This window comes from Aythya ferina (assembly GCF_964211825.1).
Source record: "Aythya ferina genome assembly, chromosome: 19".
Classification (NCBI taxonomy): domain Eukaryota; kingdom Metazoa; phylum Chordata; class Aves; order Anseriformes; family Anatidae; genus Aythya; species Aythya ferina.
Window position 1 is genome coordinate 4,399,000 of NC_140309.1, and position 24,991 is coordinate 4,423,990.

The 24,991-nt window shown below is 45.4% G+C and overlaps 1 protein-coding gene across 1 annotated transcript in view; it reads left to right on the forward strand.

Moving 5' to 3' along the window:
- The window catches only part of CASTOR2 (cytosolic arginine sensor for mTORC1 subunit 2), a 127,608-nt gene that overhangs the window by 45,313 nt on the left and 57,304 nt on the right, over positions 1-24,991 (forward strand). Inside the window, exon 2 of the mRNA XM_084492920.1 lies at positions 19,308-19,378. Coding sequence (XP_084349046.1) covers positions 19,308-19,378 — 71 coding nt within the window. The remainder of the gene's footprint in view (positions 1-19,307; positions 19,379-24,991) is intronic.

Here is a 24,991-nt window from a genome sequence, read left to right on the forward strand (position 1 = left end):
AATCTGAAGCACGGGGCTTCTTGTCTTCTTCAGCAGCCTCCATGCCCTGTGCAGCTTGTCATCCCCACAGCGAAGGCAGTGAGGAGGAAGGCTGCTCAGCACAGTTTGAGCAGTGATTCATAGAAGAGAATCATGGAAGATCTCAAGTTAGAGGGGGCCAACAAGGACCATCGAGGCCAACCCCTTGCTTCATGCAGGACCACTAAAAAATCAGACCACGTGTCTGAGAGCCTTGTCCACGTGCTCCTTGAACTCCAGCAGCCTCGGTGCTGTGACCACATCCCTGGGCAGCCTGTCCCAGTGCCCAACCACCCTCTGGGTGCAGAACCTTTCCCTAACACCCAGCCTGACCTTCCCCTGTTCCAGCTCCATGCTATTCCCTCAGGCCCTGTCACTGTCCCCAGGGAGCAGAGCTCTGGTTGCCCTTGGGAGAAGGTACATCAATAGAACAGACCAGAATTGTGTATTGAGGTATTCTGCATTGAGAATAATAGCAAATGCTCTAGACTTGGACTAAGATGGACATACTAGAATCTGAGGTCTTGTCTGTGATAATGTAAGTGCATTAATGCAGTATTTTGAACAGAAAAAACAAAGACTCCCGGACTGGAAACTGGGCACACTGTCATAGCTTTGGAGAAGGCAGTTTGGTTCCTAACCTTCCAGTGGGATTTGAGTCTCGGTGTTGAAGAAAAGCTTGTGCAGTAACCTGTGGGTTTCCTAGCACCTTCTCTGTTGCTCCCCTTCTTGATTTACAATAGCTCCTGAGGTCAGAGGTTCATTTTTGATTGTTTTCCATTCTTTGAGCAGCTTCCACCCCCTCACTCTTTGTCTGATCAAAAAAAAGCATGTTGCTTGCTTACTGACATAGGTCAATGACAGCAGGAAAAAAATGGTGACTAAGCCATTTAATTGCTACCAGAACAAAGCCTGCAGACCTTCTCTCAAAGCATGAGCTTGATGGTAAAGCGTAGGGCTCAGCAGAACAGTAAAGTCCATATTACAGTGGAGATCTGTCTTTTCCAGACCATCCTGTGCTCTTTTCTCCATCCCCCAGCAGTGAAGTACCAGTTCTGGACAGTTTTCCTATAAATCCTTCAGGTGCTGCACAGAAAGGAGCAGAGGCAGCCTGTGTTTTGCAGAAGCCTCCTGAGACAACTGCTGGAGAACGGCTGCTGCTGGAGACAGCTGGTGACTGGAGGCCAGGTTCTGCTGGGGACCTGTGAACCACATCAGATGCAATTATGTGTAATTCCCTAGCCATGCTTAAAAAATCTAATTCATATGCATCCTCTGAACGGGGCTGAATTTTATATTTCAGGTCATTACTTCCTTTTTCAGCTTTTAGACCATTAGTTGGGCTGAGCTGTGAACGAGGATGTTGGGCTGCTGGTGGTTTGGGTCAAACTCTGCTGTCCTGTGGGACCTTGCTTCTTTCTGATCTCCTTGCTGCTTTCTCACCCTGTAGAGCACGCAGACAGCAATACCTGGTGGTTTTATTCTGTTTCTTTCTGCTGTGAATAAAGGAAAGTCTTGGCTTGAAAGCAAAGTCTTGTATGTTGCCAAAGGCTATGCTCGCTTTATCCTCAGCATAGGTTTAAAACGTTCCTTAACTGTTACGAACTGTTTATTCTGCTAGCAGACTTGCTGGAAGAGCACTAAATGTTCAGACCTGTCTGGGTTATGTGAGGCTGGAGAGAATTACTACCTTGTGCTTTGTCCTGCAAAGCTGAGATGCAATAAAAGCTGATATTGATACTGACTTTCTTTAGAAAGTGCTTTGAGGTCTGTTTGTGAAAAGCAGCAAATAGGAGCCAGGTGGGATTGTGCCTTTCTAAGAGTATTTTTCTCATGTTCCTCGACAAGGGTAATTTAGTGATTCCCTACCAGGCCCACTCATAGCCTAGCAATAACCTGTGTTCTCCAGGTTTTCTTCTACCTGTGATAGTCGTAATTCAACATTGTACTTGTTTTTTGGTTTGGTTTTGTTTGTTTTGTTTTTAAATCTTCTCTGAGGATATTTTAGTGTTTTCTGTGACCTAAATGCATTTTAAAGGGAGTTTTTTTCTGATAGTGCTAATCACAAGTATTTGCTGACCCTGGAGAACAAGAATTGTGTTGTGTGGGTGAGACTGTAAGTCTCATTAGTATCTTCGTGTCTTGTGCTATGCTACCTAAAGTCCTGGGCTGCATTTCACCTGAAGTTCTTGTCATTCATCCTGAAAAGAATACTTTTAGTTTCACTCTTCAGGAAGCATTATGCTGTATTTAGCACCCAAATGAACCACTTTAGCCTGTCTTATGATCGTGCTTGAAATACAGCTGGCAGACAGGGCTCTCACAGGTGGCAAATGTGAAGCCTCATCTGTACCCATGAAGTGTGTTTTAAATCCTGAGTGGAGTGAAAGTGGATTGCTGATGTACCTCAGGGATCTCTCTCAGTTCACAAAACTGCTTTCCTTACAGCTACAGACACTTGTGTTCTACGTGGATTTGTTATCCTGGAACTGCTGAAAGGCTTGAGTTAAAAACTAAGTGCAGAGCTGAGGTGACAGAAGAGCCTCGTGTGTTAAAGGCTCAGATAACGAGACTTTGGTTCGTTTCCTTTCCAAGTTGGGTGCTGCTGATGGTGCAGGCCTGAGTTGCTGGGCACCTGTGCTGCTTGTGACAGCAGGGGAACAATCCCTTCTGAGCTCTTTAGCCATGGGTCAGTGCCCACAGGCAGAATGGGTGCTTGAGGAGTCTCAGGACCTCTATGGAGGTGTCGTATCTTCCCTTTCTGAGTCATCCAAGCATATAAGTTTCTTTCTCAATGAAAGGTAAAAGCAACATCTGACTGTATTTTTGGTTCTCTCAGCTTGGCCACTTACTGCTTGAAAGGAGGGATAAAATCAGGGATGGAAGTGGTATTGACAGTGCCCAGTCTTAGCCTGGTTGCTTTTGGGGGAGCCTCAGCATAAACACACGTAGAAGAAGATCCTAGACTCATCAAGATCTCATACTCTGGAGGTGTCTTTTGATGGTCTAGCCCTATATTGCTCTGAGAGAAATGGTTCCTCCCCAAGCCCTTAAAAGAGGAAGATTGTGTAGTTTTCTTACGTTTTTTCATCCACACTAGTGATTTCACAATTTTAATTTTCTGTAAATCTTTGAGAGCAGTTTTTTGATGCTTTAATTTTTTAAAATCAATTTTAATACTTATCCTGCACAGCACTTGGTGAGGACAGGGCACAAGTAGATGATTACAGCCTGTTGGGTTTTCATGAGGGCTGGCTGTTTCACAATCTTTGGCTGTTTCCAGAGAACACGTTCATGGACCCTGCCAGTTACTAAATGGCTCCTCTTCCCTTTTCTTTTCCTCTCCTTCTCCATGGGGAAGCAAGGAATGAACAATACAGTAAAACATAAACTGAAATGGTGATTAGAATTTCATGTGAAGTGGTATTTAAAATAGTTCTGCGCTTCATTCATCTCCATTTTAAAGCGAAGAGGGTAGGGCAGGGGCAAATCTGTTAGTTCAGGTATTAAAAACTGCCTGCGGCACAGCATTTCCTTTCACTTCCAAAATTCCTATCCAGTCCAAGACAATTGGAAATGGAAAGATGATGTCTGTGCCTTCAGGCTCTTACTTAGAACTACTTGAACTTCTTCCTACGTCTGCTTGTGGAAAGGTTTTCCCAGCATGTTGTGTTGTATTTGTTCCCATAGACTTTAAAGGCCTCTTTAAAACACACAGCCCGCTACTGTTGAGAAGCTTTTTAATTTGACGAAGATGACAGCTAGCACTGATCTCTGGTAGCTGAAACCTTTGAACCATTACTAAAATGCCAACCTTTTTCCTGATACAATTCTCTCCAATCCCCCTTCCCCAGCACAGTTTGTCTCGCTTAAAAAAAGCTTTTATGAGTTTAGTAACCATGAAAGCTATGCCAGGAGAGAATATATCTTGATCATGGGCTTTACCTGGCTTCTAGCTAAAACTCCCCTTTTACCCATCCTGAAACATACGGGCTTGGAAGTCTGAATTTGAAACTTGTGATTGTATCTGAGGCTGTGGGCTGTGATTTATCAGGACCTGTAGTGAGTTTATGTGGCAAGGTTTTGGTAGCAGGGGGCCAGAGGGGTGGCTTCTGTGAGAAGAATCTAGAAGCTGCCTCATGTTAGGTAAGGGCCCCACTGCTGACCAGAGCTGAGCCAGTAAGTGATGTTGTTTTACGCCTCTTATTTAAGATGGGGGAAAAAACGCTGTGCCACACAGCAGCTGGGAGAGTGAGAGGAGTGAGGAACAGCCTTTCAGGCACTGAGGTCAGTGAAGGAGAGGTGCTCCAAGCGCCAGAGCAGAAGTCCCCTGTGGCCTGTGGTGAGGACCATGGTGCAGCAGGCTGTCACCCAGCAGCCCATGGCATACCATGGTGGAGCAGGGCTCCACGCTGCAGCCCGTGGAGGAAACCACAGTGGAGCAGGTAGACCTGCACTGATGGAGACTGTGACCTGTGGAGGACCCCTGCTGGATCAGATTCTGGGCTGGAGCTGCAGCCCATGGAGAGGAGCCCATGCAGGGGCAGGTGACCTGGCAGGAGCTGCTGCCCATGGGGGACCCAGGTTGGAGCAGTTTTCTCCTGAGGGATGGACCCTGTGGTACGGACCCATATCTGGAGCAGTTCTGGAAGAGCTGCTGCCTGTGGGAAGCCCACGCTGGATCAGTTCACTTAGGACTGCATTCCCACACAGGGACAAGAGTGATCGAGAAGGAGCAGCAGAGAAGAAGCGCTATAGACTGACCATAACTCCCATTCCCCTGTTCCCCTGTGCCACTTGGGAGGGGAGGAGGTGGAAGAGGGTGAATGGGGGGAAGGTGCTTTTGGTTTCTTTCCTGTTTCTCACTTCTCTAGCTTGTTAGCAATAAGCAATAAATCTTATTCTCTCCCTATGCTGATTCTGTTTTGCCTGTCACAATAATTACTGCACGATCTCCTCATCCTTATCTCAACCGTTGAGCCCTTTTCATCATATTTTCTCCCTGTTCCCCTTTGAGGAGGCGAAGTGAGAGAGTGGTTGTGGTAGAGCCCGACTGCCCACCTGTGTAAAACCACCACAGGACCAGAAGCTTAACTGCAGAGGAGTTTAACTCTGATGTTCTCTCCTCCCCACCATGAGAAAGGACTGACAGATTTCTCCCAAGGTGGCAGCTTAGCATGAAGTCCCTCTAGGGTTCATTCCCAAACACAGGTGCAGGGATGCAGACAGGACTTTGCTCTGGGACTGACTGCATCTGGGGTCATCCACTGACCCTTCAGCTGGGTACCTTGTAGATGTTGGAGAACACCAGAACAGCACAAGTGCTTCCTAAAGGGGAAAAAAATAAATAAAAAGAATGGGAGCAATCAGGTTTTTATTTCACGCTATCTGCCTGTCCCAGTCTACTCTGGTGTTGAGCGCATGGGGCTGGTCAGAGCAAGGAGCGCTGGTGCTGACTGTGCTGCTCAGGGAAGCGAAACAGGGCCTGCATATGTACCCTGCTGTATCCTCCCAGAGCCCGAAGCATAAGAGGTGTCCTAGCCAGAAGATGTCACCTGGGGCACCGGGTTCACCGGTGAACTCTTCTTCCTAGAACCCATTTTTTCCTTGTACATACTGTCTTATGCATTACTTTCTGGCCATGCCCCTCTCACCCACAATCATTTTTAAATGGAAAACTTTGTACTCTCAGATCACTTTGTTGCATCCCCTGTTTCACACACTGTGAGACAATGAATAATTCTTCTTTACCTTGGCCGTAATAACTTCTCCTGTAATCCCATGCTGACCCATCTCTTCTTGCAGTTGAATCTCCCGCATCTGTTCAGTTTTCAGTGCCTTGGTTTCCCCTTGGGCCCCTTCTGCGTGTTTCTTACAATTCAGTTCCAGCCCACTGGTAGCCTTGGGATAGTCAGATCATGAAGTACTTGGCAGCTGGGTATGTGCTGGATTTGTGCACTGGGGCAAGGAGATATTCTCACCTCCCTCCCTGGTTACTGGTATTCTCATGGCCCCTTTGAAAGTCGCTGAACCTTTTGGAGAACAGCCCGTAGTGACTTCAAAATCTCTTTCCTGAGTGGTAATAGCTCATTTAGAGCCTGTCATTCTTCATTCAGAATTAAAATTATTTTCCCCCTGTATGCATTAATTTCCATTTATTGACTTTGTATTTCACCTGCCATCTTATTACTTAGTCAGCAGGCATTATAAGATCTTTAGGTAGAAACTGAGTTTATAAATCTGGCTCTAAGCAGCTGTTTTCTCATCACCTGGCAAACTTTTTAGGCTGAACAGCGTTATAAAATTTGCAGTATTCCTAACGTAGGCCTTCACGTCATTTGGGTTAATGCTCACTAGAAATGTCTGAGCCCCGTTGTGCTAAGTGCTGTGCAGACCACAAGCAAGAGTTGTCCTGAAGCTGAAGGGATCAAAAGACAAAAATCTGAAGGCTCTGCAGGTACAGTGCAGCCAGTTGAAGTAGCAAGCAAACCTCTTCGGACCCCAGAGAGGGAAGGGCTAACTCTGTGACTTCTGCCACATTGATTTTAGGCCCTGATCTGAGCGGCCTTCCAGCTTGTTTGAGGCTCTGATCTGAGCAGCCTACACTGCTGGCCCTGCAGGGGTCCAAAGCATAGCCAGCAAGGTTAAGCCCTGTGGAGTGGCCGAAACGTTCCCTCAGTGACAGAGCAACACAAAAATGTGCATGGGATTGTGGAAAACTAACCATAACCTCGCTTCTGACCCAAAGAGTGACCCGTTCCGCATTATCAGCGGGCTTCGTTTCTCCCAGAGCTCTGGCTTTTGTTTTGGGTGTTGGTCTGGCAGCTGGATTTAAGGGGCAATATTCAGAAAGGGCAGACTTCAGTCTGAGCCCATGTCATGCTCGCTTGCTGAATAATTACTTGTGTTTTTCTTGGGCCTGGTAGGCCTGGGAAGAATGTCAATGTTGGCCTACCTTTCCATGGGTCCTTCCTTCGCAGCCTGACGAGGCTGATTTAGAGCATTTTAGAAAAGCATTTTTAAAAATAATACTGGCTGACATTTTACGTTTTCAAGGCTGAAACTTGTGGGTTGTCAATACTGACTTATTAAAAAAAACACTTATTGGAATACACTTGGCCCCTTTGCTTGTATTTATAGGAATTCGTTATCCAAAAAAACAGTGATTTGGTGTTTCCTTTTGCTTCATTAGCAAGGAAGCAAATGAAACTTCCTTTCAGCTCCTCTGAGTGCTGCAAATTTAGTCAACACCTTAACTGCTGAACTGGTTCGTGGAAGGCTGGCTGCTGGCACATCTACAGTGCTATCTTGCGCAAACTGCCAGCTAGGATGTACAGGAGTATTGCTTTCCTCATCCGTAGCTGGGCTGGTTAATACCCCAGGACCTGGAAATGGAGCCTGGGAGAATGAGAGGAGTCAGAGGTAGATTTTCCTGTAAATGTGTCCTTAATTCATTCAAGAAACTAAACCTACTGTCTGTGCAGAAGGGAAAGTAAATGACCATTTTTTTAATTATTATTATTCAGGTTCAACAACATCTCTTAAATTGTTAATGTGCATTAAATTTAGGTTTGACGTGCAGGCTCACACCGTTGCCCCTTGGATGGGTTATAACGTGGGGTTTTGGACCCGCTCAAAAATGGAAGCTCTTTGAAAATGATGAGGACTGAAATGTGTTTCTCCTGCCGCTCCGTTTCGATGGAGTATGGCTTGCTCCCTCCTCCCCCTCCAATCCCCCTGCCACACATGTTCTCAATTACTGCCTGCATTGAAGCTGCAAACATTTCTTGTGCATCTAGCTTTCTATATTGAGCTCTGGAAATATATTTTAGTAATTTGTGGGAGAACTATTATGTCCCATGCTGGGAAAATTGTGTTTATGGTTCCTGCAGGGAAACAAGTTCATCAATTCCAGTCCGCAACAGTTTTGCAGTTTCTTCCTCCCTTCTTTGTATCTTGGAGCAGTATCGTAAGAACCTCTTGCCCCTGTTGGGTTGAGCCTGGGTTTCTCCTGTCTCTGAAATAAAAAGCACATGCTCTGCAGTCTCTGTTTTTCAGTGTTGCCCACACAATAATTATTGGGTTTTGGCTGAACACAATAATAGCTACTATGTACCCCAAATATTTGGGTTTGGATATGCAGTAGCACTCCACTTAGAAAAAGTCAGTTCTGTTTTATTGCTGATAGAATTTCAAAGTCAGTATTCTGCAGCAGAGGGCATTGGAGGAGTAACCTAAGGGAGAATCAAACTTGCCAGTGCTGATGTATAGTGCCTGAATTGGAAGGGAAGCAGGGCTTGCTCTGTTGTTGTTGTTCTCAGCATTTGCATTGTCCTCTTTGGATAATCTTTCTGGATCCAGTCAGTAAAATGTATTCATGAGCCTTTGTTGTGCATTAAATCATGCTTTGTTTTCAACTGTAAACCTTAGGTCCCACACCCACATCTGTAATGCGTTTCTCAACACAGTTGCTGATTTGTGGAAGATAATTTTGTGGTTAAGGAAAACTCTGTTGTGCTCCACCTTTCTTTGCTGAAATGAAGTTCAGCTCCAATAGTGAAGCGTTGAGCTGAGAATACTGTTGCTGCTATAAAGAAAAAGTTTTTAAAGCATAGTTACTTTCTGCTTAAATAAACGATGGACTATTTCCAGTGGAAAGAATAGCTTTTGCATCTCTTATGCGGGTGAGCTGGCTCTCAGTAGATGGCCTTTTAACGGTGCTGGCAGGCAGGAATAGCGAAGAGAGAAGAGGAAAAGGTGTGTCTGGATCAATTGGTTAATTGTTAGATAATAAATGAGTCCTTTTCCAATGCACACAAACTGAGCTTCCTTTTCATTTGTTGTTCCAGCTTCCCCTTCAGAGGTTTCATTGCAACATTCTCTCCCAAAGCAAAGAGATCTTGCCTTTTCAATGTAAACATTTGTTGACCCTCTATGGAAATTTGAAGAATGACTTCCCTGTCATTAACAGTGATAAAACTGTAAACAATATTGTTAAAGATGCTTTGGGGGAGAATCAAGCCAAAAGGAACAAATTAAAGCACTTGAATGAGAACTGATGTGCACTATTGCCATCATCCTAAGAGAAGGAAATTAGCACAGGCAGCACTGCACAGCATATCAGATGATAGTTTAAACTCTGAAAATAACTTTATGATTTTTGAAAGTTTGGGGATTCAAACATTTTGCTGTTGCTCTATTGCTTTATTTCAGATGCTTGTTCAGAAAATAAAGCTGGAAGAAGAACAACAATAAAACATAAGTGAAGCGATGCCTGAGATGCTCATTTAATCCCCAACAGCACACTAAATGAGAGTATGATGAGGTTTGGTGTGGTTTTATATCACCATGCTGCTCAACAGGGATGCTTGTAGACCTGCTTTGTAAATGTAAACTGAGTCACAGCCCAGCCCACAGGACCCGTGTGGGGCAAGGTGTTAGGTTAGTCTCCCTGGAGATGGTAGCATAAGTCTGATAGGTTTGGTAGTGGTGGGGGTGGGGGTGTTCTTTGGTTTATTGTTTTTAAAAAGTGGCTAAGAACTTGGTCTCACTTTCCCATTTGTAAATCCAAAGACGTTACAGTCAAAATCAGTGGACTAAAATGATTTCTGATGTAATTTACAGGCTCACCTAAATGGAACAGAGCCTCCCCTGCTGCTCTGTAGGCTCAGGACAGTAGTGATGCCTGCAGCCCTTGGGACTGGACCCCGTAAGCCCAGAGGCGTGTTGCCCGGCTTCACAGCAGGCAGGAGCTGGAAGGGCAGCTGTGCCTGGGTGCTTTTGCTTGTAAAACAGGGTCGGGTTGGTGATCACAGCCTGTTTTGTGACTGTCCTCACGTAGCTGGGGCTGGAGGAACGCCTTATCTAAGGCTACTTTATCTTTTGAATATTTCCATTATCAGCTGCTCTCACGTCTCTTGGGCCCGAGGGCTGTGACACTGTTATTTGTGCTGCAAGGGTCTTAGTCCCTTCTCAGGGTTGTTCCCAATAAGTTTTGGGGGAAGGGAAAGAAGGGAGAATCAGTTTTAATAGAGGGTTTTGGTTAACAGAGGAGAACGTGCAGAGAGTCTGTACAGGCAGTTTTCTGCTATGCTTAAAGCAAATGAGCATCCTTGTTCCTCCTGCACATTAATGGTTATAGAGGTTCCTGCTAATGGTTATAGCACGCCAGCATTGCACAGACAGCACCCTGATGGACGTGTTGGGTCTGCTTTCAAGGCTCTGGGTATCACTGCTGGCAGTGCCATGCTGGAGAGACCCTCTGCCTGATGTAGGTCTGGTATTTCCACTCGTGCTGTGCCTCACCTGCTGCCTTAGCACGACTTTCATTCATTTCATCTACTACAAGGCCTCCAGGTACTTCACTTGGATGTGAAGAGTTGTGAATAGTTGTTTGTTTGTTTGTTTGTTTTCTTTACACCACTTTCCTGGCTTTGTGGGGTTGTACCACTCCCAGGTAGTCCATAGCTCAGCACCACGCTGGCAGGAGCTGCAGAAATGTGCCTGGAGCCCGCAGTGTAAAGCTAAATACAGATGGAGCTAGACGGTCCTAATTGGAGTTCTGTGCAACACAGAGACACAGTACTGCTGTTCTTCCAGATAACAGTGTTAAAGGCAGATTTCTATAAAGAAAAATGTCCTCTGCTTTTGCCCTTTGTCCGTTTTGTATTGAATAAAGCTACTGTTGGGTTTGATGAAAGTCAGGAGGGTTGGGAAGAGAGTTGGTGCAAGCCACTAACTGGGTTATGTTCAGTGAATGGCACAGAGAAAAAAAAAAATAATGTGGCTACTTTTTAGCTCAGAAAACCATGCTAATAATTTCTGGGCTTTTTTTGGTTGTATTTCTGTGAACTTTGAAAGCTTGTTGTTGTTTTTTGTATGTTGTTTTCTTTCCTCCCCCTCCAAAATTAGGAATTTGCATTACAGTGACTCTCCCTGAAAGTTCACTTTTCAAGTTGAGTTTCTGTAACATGATACAGGTCAACCAACAGTGAGGGCTGGAAGAAGAGGACTTTCTCATCCATATTTTCAGTGTTCAGAACAAAAAATATGCCTTCTTTGCACACTTTGTTGTTGGGGAATATTTTATCTTTAGTGATCCAAACCAACTTAAGCAAGATCCTTCTATTCCTGCAAAAGGGTTTTGCTTATGTATCTCAGTAACTAGAAAAGTAGGAATTCGTGGAGGTAGACATCACTAAATTGCTTGGCTGAAATACACTTAATTTTCCCTTTTAGTGTACATAGGACTCCTTAAGTTGCAAGCAGGGCTGTAGTCAAGCCAAGGGAGGCTCCTCCTGGTGAAAGCTCAACATCAGCTGCTACTTCTGTTAGCAGGTGGGAAAACAGATCCTGGGAGCACTTGCAAGCTGGCAGGATGTGCTGCTAGATGAGGGATAGCCCTGGTCTGTAGTGCCAGCCTCTGTTCCACACGTGCTTTAGATGCTTCTCCAGCACGGCCAGCAGAAAGCTCTTAGCAAACGCTGGTAGCATGGCGATCTCAGATGGTCTGAGTCAGTAGAAATGCATGCATCGTTTGGTAAAAAGGGGCAGCACAAGATGAACGCCAACCTGGTGAGGGTTGAATGTCCAAGCCCCCAGCTTGTGCCACCACACCAAGAAATCCCAAGGCAGGAGGGAAGCTGCGGCCTTCACCTTGCCTGCTGCATACCCTTACCTGGGGTCCCTGGTGATTTTGATTTCTAGACAGGCAGGGAAAATCGGCTAATACTGGTATTAACTCTAATTATTATTATTAGTAGTATTGATACTGGGGGACTTGAAGTTGCCAAGTTCATGTTATGAGAAAAATGGGAAATCATTTTGGAGTGTGGAGGAGCACCTGTTATTGACTGTATGGCTCTGTTCCCCTATGAGCAGGCATGCTGATGCTTTTTGTGCAGGAAAGGGACAAAGGTGTATAGCTTCAGTTCATGTTATACTTCCCTCAGTTCATGTTCATGTGTATGCTGATGAATTTGGGCTCAGAATTACTATATGATGACGGGAGAAAACTAGCACCTTTCAGGCAGCATTAAGCAACGTGTCTTGAAATTTGTAACAGAAGATGAATGACCCACTAATTTTCTTCTGTTTTCTGTCCCCAGTGGTTAGAGCATGGAGAGATGTCTGCTTTCAGGTAGAAAAGCAGCAGGTTCCATCAGTGGTCTGACACCTGCATTTTTTCCTGTAATCTAGGAAGTCCAAGTAGTATTTGGGATGGTGAAACCTAACTGAACGCGTTGCCTCTCTCTCATTTCCCTCCCCTCCAGCCCTCAGTTGTGATTTACTGTGTTCCCCACTTAGGCAGGTGATTAAAAATGGCTTTTCTGAGACTGGGAAAAGCCAGCACCATGCTGTGCAACTCGTGTATGGCTGCAGGAGAGGGAGCTGGGGTCTGTCCTGGCTCACTCGCTGCCACAGGATTGTTAAACCTGCTCCAACAGCAGCGTTTGCAGAGTGCACAACGTGCATAAGGCAGAGAAATAACTGTGTGGTTCCAGGTTGAGCATGAGCATGGTAGTGCCACAGCCATACGTGCTGTAAAACGTGGTTTCAAAGGCCTGAGATGTGAGTGTAGGAGCAGAATCCTAAGCGTATACCTACCAGAGTGCTGCTCGATTCTAATGTCTTCTTGTGTTTAAAGTTAGTGGGGGATCTTGTTCCTGTCTGCGAATCTGAGCCATAGCTGCTGGTTTCCTCTGTCCCCTCCTTGTCATCTGGTGCACCAGGATGAATGAACGCTTCCCAAGCAGAAGGCATTCAGCAGTTGAGATGAGAAATGAGAAATGGAGGTGGGGTAATCCCATTTGCAATATATTATTATTATTTTTTTGTTACCCCAGGAAATTTGTAATTATGGTGCTACAACTGATTTTTAAACCCTGATGCCTTTAAAATCAAGAGCTGCTTCCTGTCTGAGCACCAAACAGGCTTTCAGACACATTGGATCTGCCAAACCCCTACGAACACCAGTATCTAGTATCACTAAAAATCCAGTAGGAATGCTAAAACCTTGAGTGAAGCTTTGTGCTTGGATAAGGTGAGGCGCAGTGTGGGTGCAGATCTGCTGCAGGTTCTGTCCTTGTGGTTTGCCCCCTGCAGCACATTTTGTGTTGTGGATGCTTGCATGGCGCCTTGCAGACTGGAGTCCCAAAGAGCAGATGAGCCATTTGCAGATAACTGGGTGACTTTCCTCAACATATGGGCAGAGGAACTGCTGCCAAGCACCTGGCACATTCATCATCTGAGCACCGGCCACAGCAGTAAGGTTCAGATCCAGGTTTTTCATTCAGCCCCATGCACTAATATAGGTGGTGAATAGTGATGTTCTAAGTAAAAACTGCACAGCAGAGCTCAATTGAAATAATTTATGACCTGGGAAGAAAAATCTGTGCTAAGAATAACTTTTAATTACATCAGGTCAGTAAATTATTCTGCAGATCCATGACCAGGATGAGCCTCAGGTGTAAGAAATGCGTTAACTTCACTATGTCCACACCTAAAGTCACTGTTCTGTGCATTGTTCTTGTGAAGTTCAAGAAAAATGCTCTATATTTAGCCCCTTAGTGGACAAATAACAGATGAGCGCTGTAACACTTGCATAGTCTTAAACTGCACTTATATTTCCTGCAGTACTCTCCGCTGAGCACTGCAGGCTTCTTTCCTGTTTGCAGTCGTGTTGGGATGGGAAACCAGCATGGTCACATTCATCAGGTGGAGTGGTTTAACGAGGGAGCTGCACTTGAGTGGACTCAGACCTTTCATCTCCCATAGAGTCTCCTTCACTAAGCTGAGTTTTCCACTGTTCCAGCACGTAACATGCCTTAGTTTCTTCACATGGTGTATTCTTACTCCTACTTAGTGTATTACGTTGCTTTTGGTAAGAATTTATTTCTACACATAAGTCGAGATAAAACAGATTTTCTTACAGAATCTTTGTAAATGTGGTGGTGGAAGTGTATTGAAGGGGGAGAAGTAAGCCGGCGAAGCTGCATGTTGCTTTCTAATTGTTTTTTTAGGAAGTATTAAAAAAAAATCAATGCTATCGTGACAAATAAAAGAAAAAATTGTTTTAGTTTCTGACACACGCCCAAGTGTGTGTCTATAGAACAACAGCAACAAAAAACTCTCCTGAGGTTGTGCTGCAAGATAACTCTTGAATATCGTAGCTTTTTTAAATCCGCATCTTGGGAAGTCTGGACTGACCAAGTCTGTCTCCAGAAAAATGGAAGTCATACCAGAGTTACTAGTCAATATTGTTCCAAGCTACTGCTAATCTTCCATTTACAGCAGTAATTTGATTTGCATGGGCTCTTGCAGTCCAGACTACATGGAACTGTTCTGATGAAGATAGGAACCATGGCTTGGTACTGCTTTAATGAAGGCAAGTACAGTAGGCACCCGGCTGACATTTTTTCCATGTGTCCTGGCTTTATCAGTAAGCTGTACTTAAAATCAGTATTTTTTTTTTTGAGCACATCCACATCCTTCTCCCCCCACCCGCCCCCTTTTTTTTTCTTTCCTGTTTTCAGTATTGCAGGCATCCTTTTTGTGTTTGGTCTTGATTTCCATTCCTTCAATAATGCAGATCATTTTTCAATTATTCTATTCCCAGTTCTCTCAAGGTCTAAATAAAGGCTTTAGATAACTTCCCCAGCTACAGAGAAGTGGCAAGGAGAGGGTCTGACTGAAGGTCCCCCCTTTCAACTGTACATAATGTAATCTGTAGCTTAAACTGTCATTATTATTATTATGGATTAGACAAGACCGTCATGGTTATCGTGTTGGAAGTCTTGGCATAGCACAGGCTGTAGGACTTCCCAGAATTTGTCTGTTTGTGAGTACTTGCTTTCCTTGGCCACAAATCTGTTAGTTTTGTTCTGTTGATTTTGAAAATGATTAACTTTCTGTAATGAACCAAACTCTGCTCTCACAGTGGCTCTGCATGCAGTCTCTGAATGTATTTGCTGATGTCTGTGTCTCAGAGCCGAGCACAACTAACGACGGGGAGGAATGTCACTGCCGTCCTTTGACCGTTTCTAAGAGTGCTGTGCTATCTTCAGAGTTGCCCTTGGCAGGGATGGTCATGCAGAGTTTTACACAGTTCATACAAACAATAGTGCTCCTTTTAACAGGGTAGGAGCCTTCTCATACCAAACCTCAGAACTACATTACCGTAAGAAAGGTGAATCTATTGCTTTCTGACCTTGATGTTGAGTAGAAAGCAAACAGGCAACTATTGCAAGGGGCATTTTTGTCTTTGGAGTTCAGCTAAGCTGTACTTTGAGTCTCACCAAAAAGATGGCAAAGTGTTTTGGCTAACAAACAGATACGCTGTTTAGAAAACACCAGCCATTTCACTGTTTGCAATTTTCAGTGCTATTTGACTGTGTAGTCTTGTAATTAGATGGTGTAAAGTACTTAACATGTTACACAAATATGTCAAAACGCATTAACAGCACAAGTGTTCTTTACTGCTTTCCTAAATACATTTCACAATATGTCGTACTAGAATTCACCTCTTGTCATTATTTATAAAACTGCAAAGAAGTTAAGATCACCAGGATGGAAATGATTAGCATGAGACTGTCTTTCTGTACTAAGAATATGTATTATCATAATAATGTACGGAGTGAAGCATATAAATCCTTTCTCAACTAAAACGAGAAGACAGCCTGGAATAAAACCCAACAAATTATGTTTTTCCATATTCACTCAGATCAGCTTTCTGCTGCTACTTCTTAACTCCCATTCAGATCAACTGCTTCTTCGCAGACTTTTGGGTTACCTCCAAACTTTGCATTTGAATGCCTTTTAGCCATTATGTCGCTTTTGAATGGCACTCAGCTGTGCCTTCTGAATTGTAGGGAGGCCGGATGCCCACCTGCTCCTGGGAAGGGTCTTTTTCCATAAAACAAACAGCTTTGCAACCCTTTACCCTGCCTACGCAACAATTAATTGAGTAATTTCCTTATAAAAGAGAAGATGGGATTTGTGGTTTCCTTAAAGACCATAATCTGTGCCGAACTTCCTGGTAACCCCTAGCAGAGTCCCCTCAGACACGTCCTTGTGCGTATGACCAGACCCAGGGAAGTTGTGTCGATCCTTGTGATCCAGGCAGGTCTGGGGAGCAAATGTCTGGAGGAGACGCTTCTGGTGCCGACCTGCAAGTGAGGCCAACGGGGATGCTCTCCTGCCCGCTTGCCTCTCCTGGGGAGGCTTACGTGCTGTTTGCAAACTGAAATGATGCTGTTGCTGCATCCTACACATGCTTTCCGGCTCTGTGCAAGCTCGGGTATTACTTCCATACACAGTGTAAGCTTTGCAGTTTCAAAGATCTAATCTAATAATAGATTGGTCTACATTTGCTGCGTTGCCAGAAAAAGACATATGTTGTCAGGCAGTCGAAGTCAGCAACAGTGCTGAAGTGGAAATGTGCTGAAACATGAAGAAGGCAGAAATCCAGAAGAATCTATCCGAGGTTGGGCTATTAGGGAACTAAAAATATTTTCTTCTTTACATATATATGCTTTCCACACGTAGTTAGAAAAATGCTGCTTGCCTGATGTCTCAAAGCGATTAAAGGGCATTTCCTTTCCTTTCTTGGCTGTGGTGTGAGATTACAAGATGCTGGTGGCATTCAGCTTTTCTAGGACTGGTGTAAGAGGGAAGAGAAATGGCTGGAATAGCTTGAATGGAAGAGGCGCATGTAGTATGGCACACAAAGAAATATGATATCGGGCTCCTTCTGTTACTGATGCCTCAAGACAATTTGAGTTTCACTCAGTGAAAGTAGATGCGATGGTAATAAATTTTCCTGGGCTATATATTTATCACACAATGTTTGCAATTCCAATTTTTCATTTGTAGCTTTTCCCTAAGAAAAAATGCACGGTTGGCTTGAACAAAGCAAATACATACCCCAAGAACTACTGGTCTTTTGTGGGCTGGTGAAAAAAACTGCTTTTAAAGTCAAATAGCTCTGTGCTGCTGACCTTTTGCAGAAATGCTGTGAGGTGGGGATTGGGCTTTGAGCTGGGATATGAAGATGTGAGGTTTTGACATGCTTTCTGAGCCAGCAATTATGGGATTTCATCTGCACGTATCCTTTAAATATCATCACTTTTAAATGTGTGCTAAGAAAATGGCATCTGTCAACATTCATGCTTTTTCTGCTGGGTCAGTGTGCACACACACGTTCATTACCATCGTGGAACTAAATTTCTCTGTAAATCTCATCGCAGATCAGAGAAAGCTGGTGTTGTTTTTGTTGCTTTTTTTTTTTTTTTTTAATATTAATGTTTCCTCCTTTAAGACCACTAGGTTCTCCCTTGTCAGCATGCATGTGGGTAGGCAGCCTGTTAGTTGCAAATAATTTTATTTCAGTGACTTCTCCAGGGAATTCATCTGCTAAATAATAAATATTGATACCTCCTGGGAGCCACCTGGAGCAGCATACCAGAAGTCCCTTTTACCCGCCATAGATCACCCATCACAGGTAGCATCCTTGTGCAGTTAAGAAGTGAGAATAAAAAATTGGGGCTGCTACTGTTTTCTGCTTCTCTTGGCACTATTCCTGGAGAGAGTTGAGTTAGTAAATGTGGCTGTCACAGTAGCTATTACCAATGACACAAAATAATTAAGTTGTGGTTTCTGTTGTGGTGGGGCCACTGCTGTATTTTATAGTGATACATCTGTGCTAGGAGGGAGAATGTCATGCTTCATTGTCGTGACGGATGCTTCTAGGAAAGCAGGACGAGTCTGTAGAGGCAGGTTGTCCGGTGTTTTCCATTTACATGAAGCCCTGTAGGTTGCGTGGCAGATCCCTAATAGAGCTGCGTGTTGTTTCTTTGGTTTTCCTGCTGAGGTGATGGGGAGGGCAGCAGCCATCTCATTTTCCTGCCTGTTGTTTTTGGAGGGGATAGCTGCAGTCTTTGCTCTTTTCAGCCAGTCAAAAGACAGCCTACGCCAGTTCTTAGTCTGATCCTCTAATCAAGTGGATGCCTTTATTTTCTGATGTGGGGCCATGGTTGTGGGGCACCTGGCTTCCACAAGACCTGAAGACTTTGGGACACAGGTGCTGAGAAACCCTGGTGGTGTGTGCTTGGTGAGTCCTGCCGAGTTGTACGGCGTACAGGAATTGCACTGTAAATGCACTGTGAAATTTGTGGACCTTAAGAAAAACCCGTATTTTGCCAACATTTAAATATTTTCTATAGCTGGCCTCAGGTGAATCTGATAGCATTACAAAGTGCGGTTGCAAAATCCTGCTCTTTGCCATTTCTCCAGTGACTTGGGCTGCAGATGTGGTCTGGGCACTCTGGTGTGCTGCTGGGGACCAAGGGTAGAGGAACAGAGGTGGGGGAGGTCTTTTTTCAAGTAGGCGTTGCTGTACTTATATTGGTATGTGCCACATGTTTTCACGTGGGAAAAAAAATCCTTCAACTCTCTCTGGCATTAAACCTTAAGGCTGAGGCTTTTCTTGTTTGTGTGTCTACAGCCTGAGAAGCTCACATCACTTCTATTTCGTGTCTCGTGTTAGGGGCGACATTGGGCTCGGTGTTGAAGGAGATGGAGAAGCCGTGCCTCGCGTGGCCTGTGGTGTGAGGAGATGGGCCTGGGGCAGAGTGGAGGCAGCAGAGGATGGAGAGGAGGGAAGCAGGCCCTTGGGCTCGGGTGCACAGCTTGCTGCTCCCTGTCTCTTCACCTGCAGCTCGTCCGGGGAGGGAGGCTTCCTGCAGGGATCAGCAGCGGGATTTGGGATGCTGTCTGCTCCTGGGAAGAGGCTCTGAAGCAGTAGGAAGAGGTGCAGGGGCTTTGGTTGAGAGACCAGCCTTCAAACGTTGATGTGGCAAGAGACTTCAGGGGCTAAACGGGAAGAGGGGTTCACATGTGAACCATGGGGAGACTTTTGGAGTAGGTCGGAGGGATCAGTGCGTGAGCAAAGCCTTTAGCTCTGTGTTCGGGCAACACAGCAGGTCCTGGGCTGTGATGGAAAGCCTTAAGGGATACGGTAATTAAGAAAAGTAGCTAATAACTAAGTCATAAAAATAATAAGTGTTTTACCAGCTCCATGGTGTATAGGCAGGCAGCAGGGAATGTGGGTCACACAGCCTGAGTGGCTGAGCCAGGAGTAAAGTCTGTGTCTGTTAGTGCCCTGGGCTGCTCCGTGCGCACCAGCCTGTGGCTCTTTTCTCCAGCAGAGCTTGGGGTGGGAAAGGGCCTCTGTTTTAGCTGGAAGACCTCAGCTCAAAGGCTAATCCCATTCTGCTGTTTGCCTTTGCCAGGTGCAAGTTCTTCAGCCTCACAGAAACCCCAGAGGACTACACCATCATTGTGGATGAAGAGGGCTTCCTAGGTAGGTGTCAGCGTGCGCCGCTCCGGCACCCGACCCGTGGTGAGGAGGAGGAGGTGTCAGTCCTTGGCGAGATCATAAGGCAGGGTGTTTGTAAAACAGCTCTGTTTGTCACTGCTCGTGGTGCAGCTACGGAAGGTGCTTTGATCACTTAAGCACGCTGTCTGTGCTGCTGTGCTGTACAAGGCGTCTCGCACGCAGAATATGAATGTGTTTTAATGCCAGGAGGAGAAGACACACAAGTCTTAAAGAGCAGCTTAAGCATAATTGAAAAAGCAAAACCATCTGCATATTATTATGTTAAAATGAGCTGGCCTTTGTTCCCAAGCCTCTACGAGCACACCACATCTTGCACCTCCAGCTTGTTCCTCTGATCTCCCCTTTTATAAGGAGAACTTGAGGATGAGCACTTGGTATCAGCCCCACACCCGTCGCAGCACTGCAGAGTTGTGAATCAGCTCCTTTGACTTGTCACCAAAAGCTGTGATTTATCCCTGTTTTCACACCCATCTCAGTCCAGACTGTGTGCCACCAATGCCCACGGTGGCTGAAGGTCTCTCTCTGCCAGCATCCAAGGTGGAGCCGGGTGGTTATGCGCCAAAGAAGGCTCTTGGGAGCTGCAGATGCTTGGTGTCGGGCAAGTGTGGATGGAGAGAATAGTTTGGCTTTGCGGATGGAAATAGTTTGTAATAACATTTATCATGTGGGGAGGTTTTGTTTGTAGCAGTGTTATTGAGGTAGTGGAATGAGGAAGTGTTGTGCAGCTATTATTATTTTTGTTCAATTGCTGCTTTCTGTGGTTGGAATTCAAAGACTACACATTTTACCGGTTTGGAGAAAATTCATTAAAATATGAAAAAGAAGAATTTAATTCCTGAATAGGAATTAACTGCCAAGTAGCTACTTGAGACACTGTAAAATTCAATGGTTCTGTGATACCATGATCCTAAAGAGAAAATTAGGAACTATACCATCTTTATTCAGTACAGATCCAAAATTTTATAATCAATACCATTGCTGAATTATTTCCCCTTCTGTTTCAGGAGTACTCATAAACATAGAATAAATTATTACATTTTGGAATACTATAATGGTGGCTTAAACATTTTCCTAAAATAATCACTGTGTTGACAATAGGTGGATGGATCTTGAGAGCTATTGCTGGCTGGGAGTTGCAGGGTTTGCTTGGAAGTGGAAGTCATGTGTTCTGGTTTTGTTCCCAAAAGATGTGAAGACTTATGATCCTGCTGCCAGAATGTCCCTTTTTGCATTTGTTCAGGTGGCATATGCATGAACGTTTTATTGCTACTGTTGATAGTATTAGCTTTTCTATTATGGGTGTTAGCTGGGTGAGAGGAATTCAAATTTGGTCTCCCTATTATAGTAGGATGCAAAACCTGCTTCTAAGAGCTTAATTATAACAGAGAAGTCACCAAAGGAGGAGATTATTTTTTTTTCCCAAGGACTGCAGCATGTGGCAGAGCAAGAAATCCAGAGATTCCCCTCCTCGGGAGGGAGTCTGCATCACTGAAGCTGTGCTGTCCATGTGGATTTGCTCACCTCCAGTGTCATATTAATGCTGTGATATCCGTGGGGCTCACTTCTCTGCCCAGCTGGCACAAGGTAGATCCCTCAGTTCAGTCACTGGTGGCAAATCTGTATTGCCACCACCCCTGCACAGCCTCTAGCGTTACCAGGCCATGCTGCCGTTTGTCCCTCTGGAAATGATTCCAGCTTGAAACAAAGGTAAGCTCAAACAGAGGTTTTGCTCATCAGTAGTGGGGGTTTTGTTGCACTGTGTGCCAGTGGTTGTACTTAGAGCGAATCCTGGGTCCTTGTCCTCGTGTCCTCGAGGAACTGCATGTCCTGCTGCTGCCCCAGGTTTGCTCTGTGAACCAGGCAGTGCTGCCGCACTCCAAAGCAGCAGTCCTCTCTGCTTGCACCCTTTTGACTTTGTTATCTTGGTTCTCATGTGTGTGAGAATTTATTGCTGGTAGTTACAGTACCCACGTAGCTTCTGTTGGCTTATGGTTTTGACAGCGCGTAGCATCCCTTTTGTCAAATGCACAGCGTGCAGTTGGAGTGTTAAAGCGGAGATTTGCAGGAGTAATGGTCATCTTCCAGGCAATGCAGGGGAAAGAGGGAAGGAAGCAGGGCACTGAAGTCGGGTGCAGAACCCAGCATGAGTAGTAGTGTCACAGAACCGACAGCTTCATCACCTTATCTTTGCTGGTGAGTGAAAGACTTCTGCTGGCAAGACTCGTGTTAGGAGAGTTTGAATAATTCAGAGGACACAACCCCGTTCCCTCAGGGACTGTGTCCAGCCAAACCTCTTCTTTCTGAATTGTCACCACCCCATCCAAAGCTTCTTTCTCAGGGTTAGCCCTGCTGGGATATCCCCACTGTTGTTCCATCCCTGTTTCTCATTTCCACGTGCTGCAAAGTTTTCCATGGTCTGGAGGAATTCAGGATCTAAGTGTGAAAGAGCTTTCCTTCGCTCCCTGCTTCCCCTCACCCTCTGGCTATAAGCCTCTGAGCAGGAGGAGGAATCTCCCTCGGCCTTCACATACAAAATGCAATCAGCCCATGGACTCGGAGAGGATCCAAACCTGTACGAGCTGCAGCATCCCACCTCCTTGCAGAGCAGTACTAAGCATCCCTGCCACAAGTGGATCAGCTGCCTCCTGGCCTTACTGGAGAAGCGCTGGGTTCAGTTCCAGAATTGCAGGGCAAGTTCACCTTTGGTGAGCAGTGTCAGTTGCAAGTCCATCAGCAAGAAGATTTTTGTTTTTCTTCCTCTCCAGGTAATTTTTCTTCTTGCAAGGCTTAACAAACTTGATTCAAGTTTCTGAAGGGTAGGCATTTCTGTAACGAAAATTGGGACTTTTCTCTCTCAGGAGCTGATACAAATTTTTGCCGTGGCGGCAGTGAGAGGATTGCCCTGGTACCTCGAGTCAGCCAGGCCTCTTGTTCTGCACGGCACAAACAGTACTGCAGGGAGAAGAATAGGCTGGAGAAATACTGGCACTTTCAGCAATCCTTGAGGTTAACACTTCAAGCATACTGACATGCAGTAATCATTCTTAACTGTTTTGTCAAAAAATAATCCTCAGGCTTGTTTCCCTGAGAGAAGCAAGTGAGCTGGGCTGGGAAAGAAGTCATTACTTCTCCCCAGAAAACGTCTGCAGTGCAAAGCCGTAACCTGCTTAAGCATTCATCATGCTGGAAGGGAACGGCCACAGCCTAATTCTTTGCTTTAATTCCCTGGCAATGAGGTGAGGATTAGATCTGCACAGAACCTCGTTTGTTCCAGGCACCGTTTCTTGGGCTTTGGCCTGTTAATGGGGAAGAATTTTATTCAGCGAAATGACACGGGGACCGTGCACAGAAGGCTCTTTTCCTGGCTGATGCTGAGATGAATTAGCAGAAGGAGCTTGGCCGTGGGCCCTCCTGTGTGAGGACAAGTGGCTCGGCTGCTGGGCTGCGTGGACAGCCATGTAAAATCCTTGCGTTTATCACCTGCCGCACAGCCAGCACGTGGCAGAAAAGTCAAGTGGCTGCTGCTTCCTTATGTACAGGAATATTTGTGTTTCATTTGCTTTTTTCCCCAGGTTTGGCCGAAAGCAGGAGCTACCTATGCATGGTGCAGATACTATCACAGCCCCTGTGCTCCCTGCGCAGTCTGTCCCCCTTGCAGCCTCCCTCCATCATCACGGGTTTCAGTTGTCTCACACAGTGAAAGCAAAGCACACCTGGAGATAGCCATGCTTTCTGAAACCCTCTGTACGTGCACTGGGCAATAGGTGCTGGCATTGTGGTGCTATCCTGGAGGTGCCACCTGGATAAAATGATGGGTTTGGGGAGGTGATAGTGGCATTCCCAGCAGCTGTCACATCCAGCATCTGTAACTTGTATCCAGAGGACCTTTTACTGGGGGGAAAAGGGCATTATGGGTGTGTGGTTTATCTCTTTTCTGATCCCAGTGTCTTCAGCTGGTTTGTTTGCAGATTTGTTCTTCCTTTTTTTTTTTTTTTCTTCCCCTGGAAGTCCATTTCTAGGTTTAGAGATAGTTCTGCTTGGGTAGCTCAGCGAAGAGCCGTTCATCTAGCCCCCTGTTTTGCATTGTTTGTCTAATTGTACAGCACAGTGTGAAACGAAGAATTAATGCTCTACCTCAGCCACCTGCGTTCTCTATAAGCCATAGGAAGGAAGAGCCCACCCGGTGTCACCTGTGTAAGTTGGTCCAGTTGTGTGGATGTGACAGATGTCTATGGCTTACCTTCAGATTTTTTATTTTTTCTGTATCCCTTGCATCTGCTTGAAACAAAGCTGGGGGTTTGCAAAGACCTTCCCAGAACGACCACCACAGGGCCCTGGCTCTGTGCTAGGGCAGAAGGAGCTCCTCTATAACATCTCTGGGGCAAGACAGTCACTGCACCTGGAAGGCAACAAGCTCTTGTTTCTGAGTTTCTGCCCCATTCATGATGGAAAATGAAGTCCCCCTTTTTGACACATCTTCAAGGGCAGCATGTGGGGTTTGAAGGCGTCTTTCCCCATTGCAGGGAGAGCACTGAGCCTGTTGCTGCCTTGACCCATCCTCCTCTGTGACCTTGGCAGCTGTTGAGTTGCTCTGTGAACATCTGCATAAAAGGGTTTTGTGACAGTCTGTCACAAGGGAAGCTGTCCTGAGCAGAGTAAAGCAGCCTTGGCATTGGGCTGGAGGCCCTTCCAGGCAGTTTTTCTCTGCAGGCAATGAACTTAAAAAGTATCAGAGAAGGGGAAAAGAAATAAAATACTGAGGTTAAGGGAGGAGTGAATCCCTGTGGTTTCTGGGCTGGCAAACATGCTTCTTCCAGTTTCAGGGAATTGAGGGTGAGTAGGGGAATGCAGCACTTTGTGCTCTGGGCTTCTGTCTCCCTGACCCAGCCAGCCCTCTCATGTTGGTCACTGCCAGTAGCAGACTTTGGTCCTGACTGATCTCTTCTGGATGGGAACCAGGGGAAGGATACTTGGATTTCAGTACTGAAGCAGCAGGGGGAAAACACCTCCTTTGGTGCAGATCCCCTGTGTAAGTGTAGAGCAAGGCTGTCAGTCTCCCCACACGTGGGTTCATTTCCAAGTGGAGGTGGCAGTCCTTCCTTCAACCTTCTTGAGCTGCCTGATGTGGGTGGTGACTTCCCTAAGGCCAGAAATCCGTGTATTTACACAGCTTCCAGAAGGAGGAGGCTCCAAATCTCAGACCTCACAGTAAATTGCCCAGTGCGTTAAGAATAATGGAACTGTTTGAAAAGCCCTGACTGGTTAGAATGGCAGAGAGATTTTGTCAGAATTCTTAAAACGTTGACCTCATTCTATTAAAAAGAAAGGATAAAAAGAAAAGAAGCCCCCCTGCTGGCAGTGCTTTGTTTTGATAACCATCATCCTCAGACAACCTGTTCCCTATCTGACCTTGGACTCAGGACCATCATATACTTTAGTACCACGTTGATTCCCTTTTTCAATAACATCAAAATGGTAAATTGCTTTCAGTATCCTCTCTCTCATACTGTATATAAAATGGGCAAGAAATCAGCTTATAAATAAGTGCAAGCACAGAACCCATCTAGCTGGGAGCAA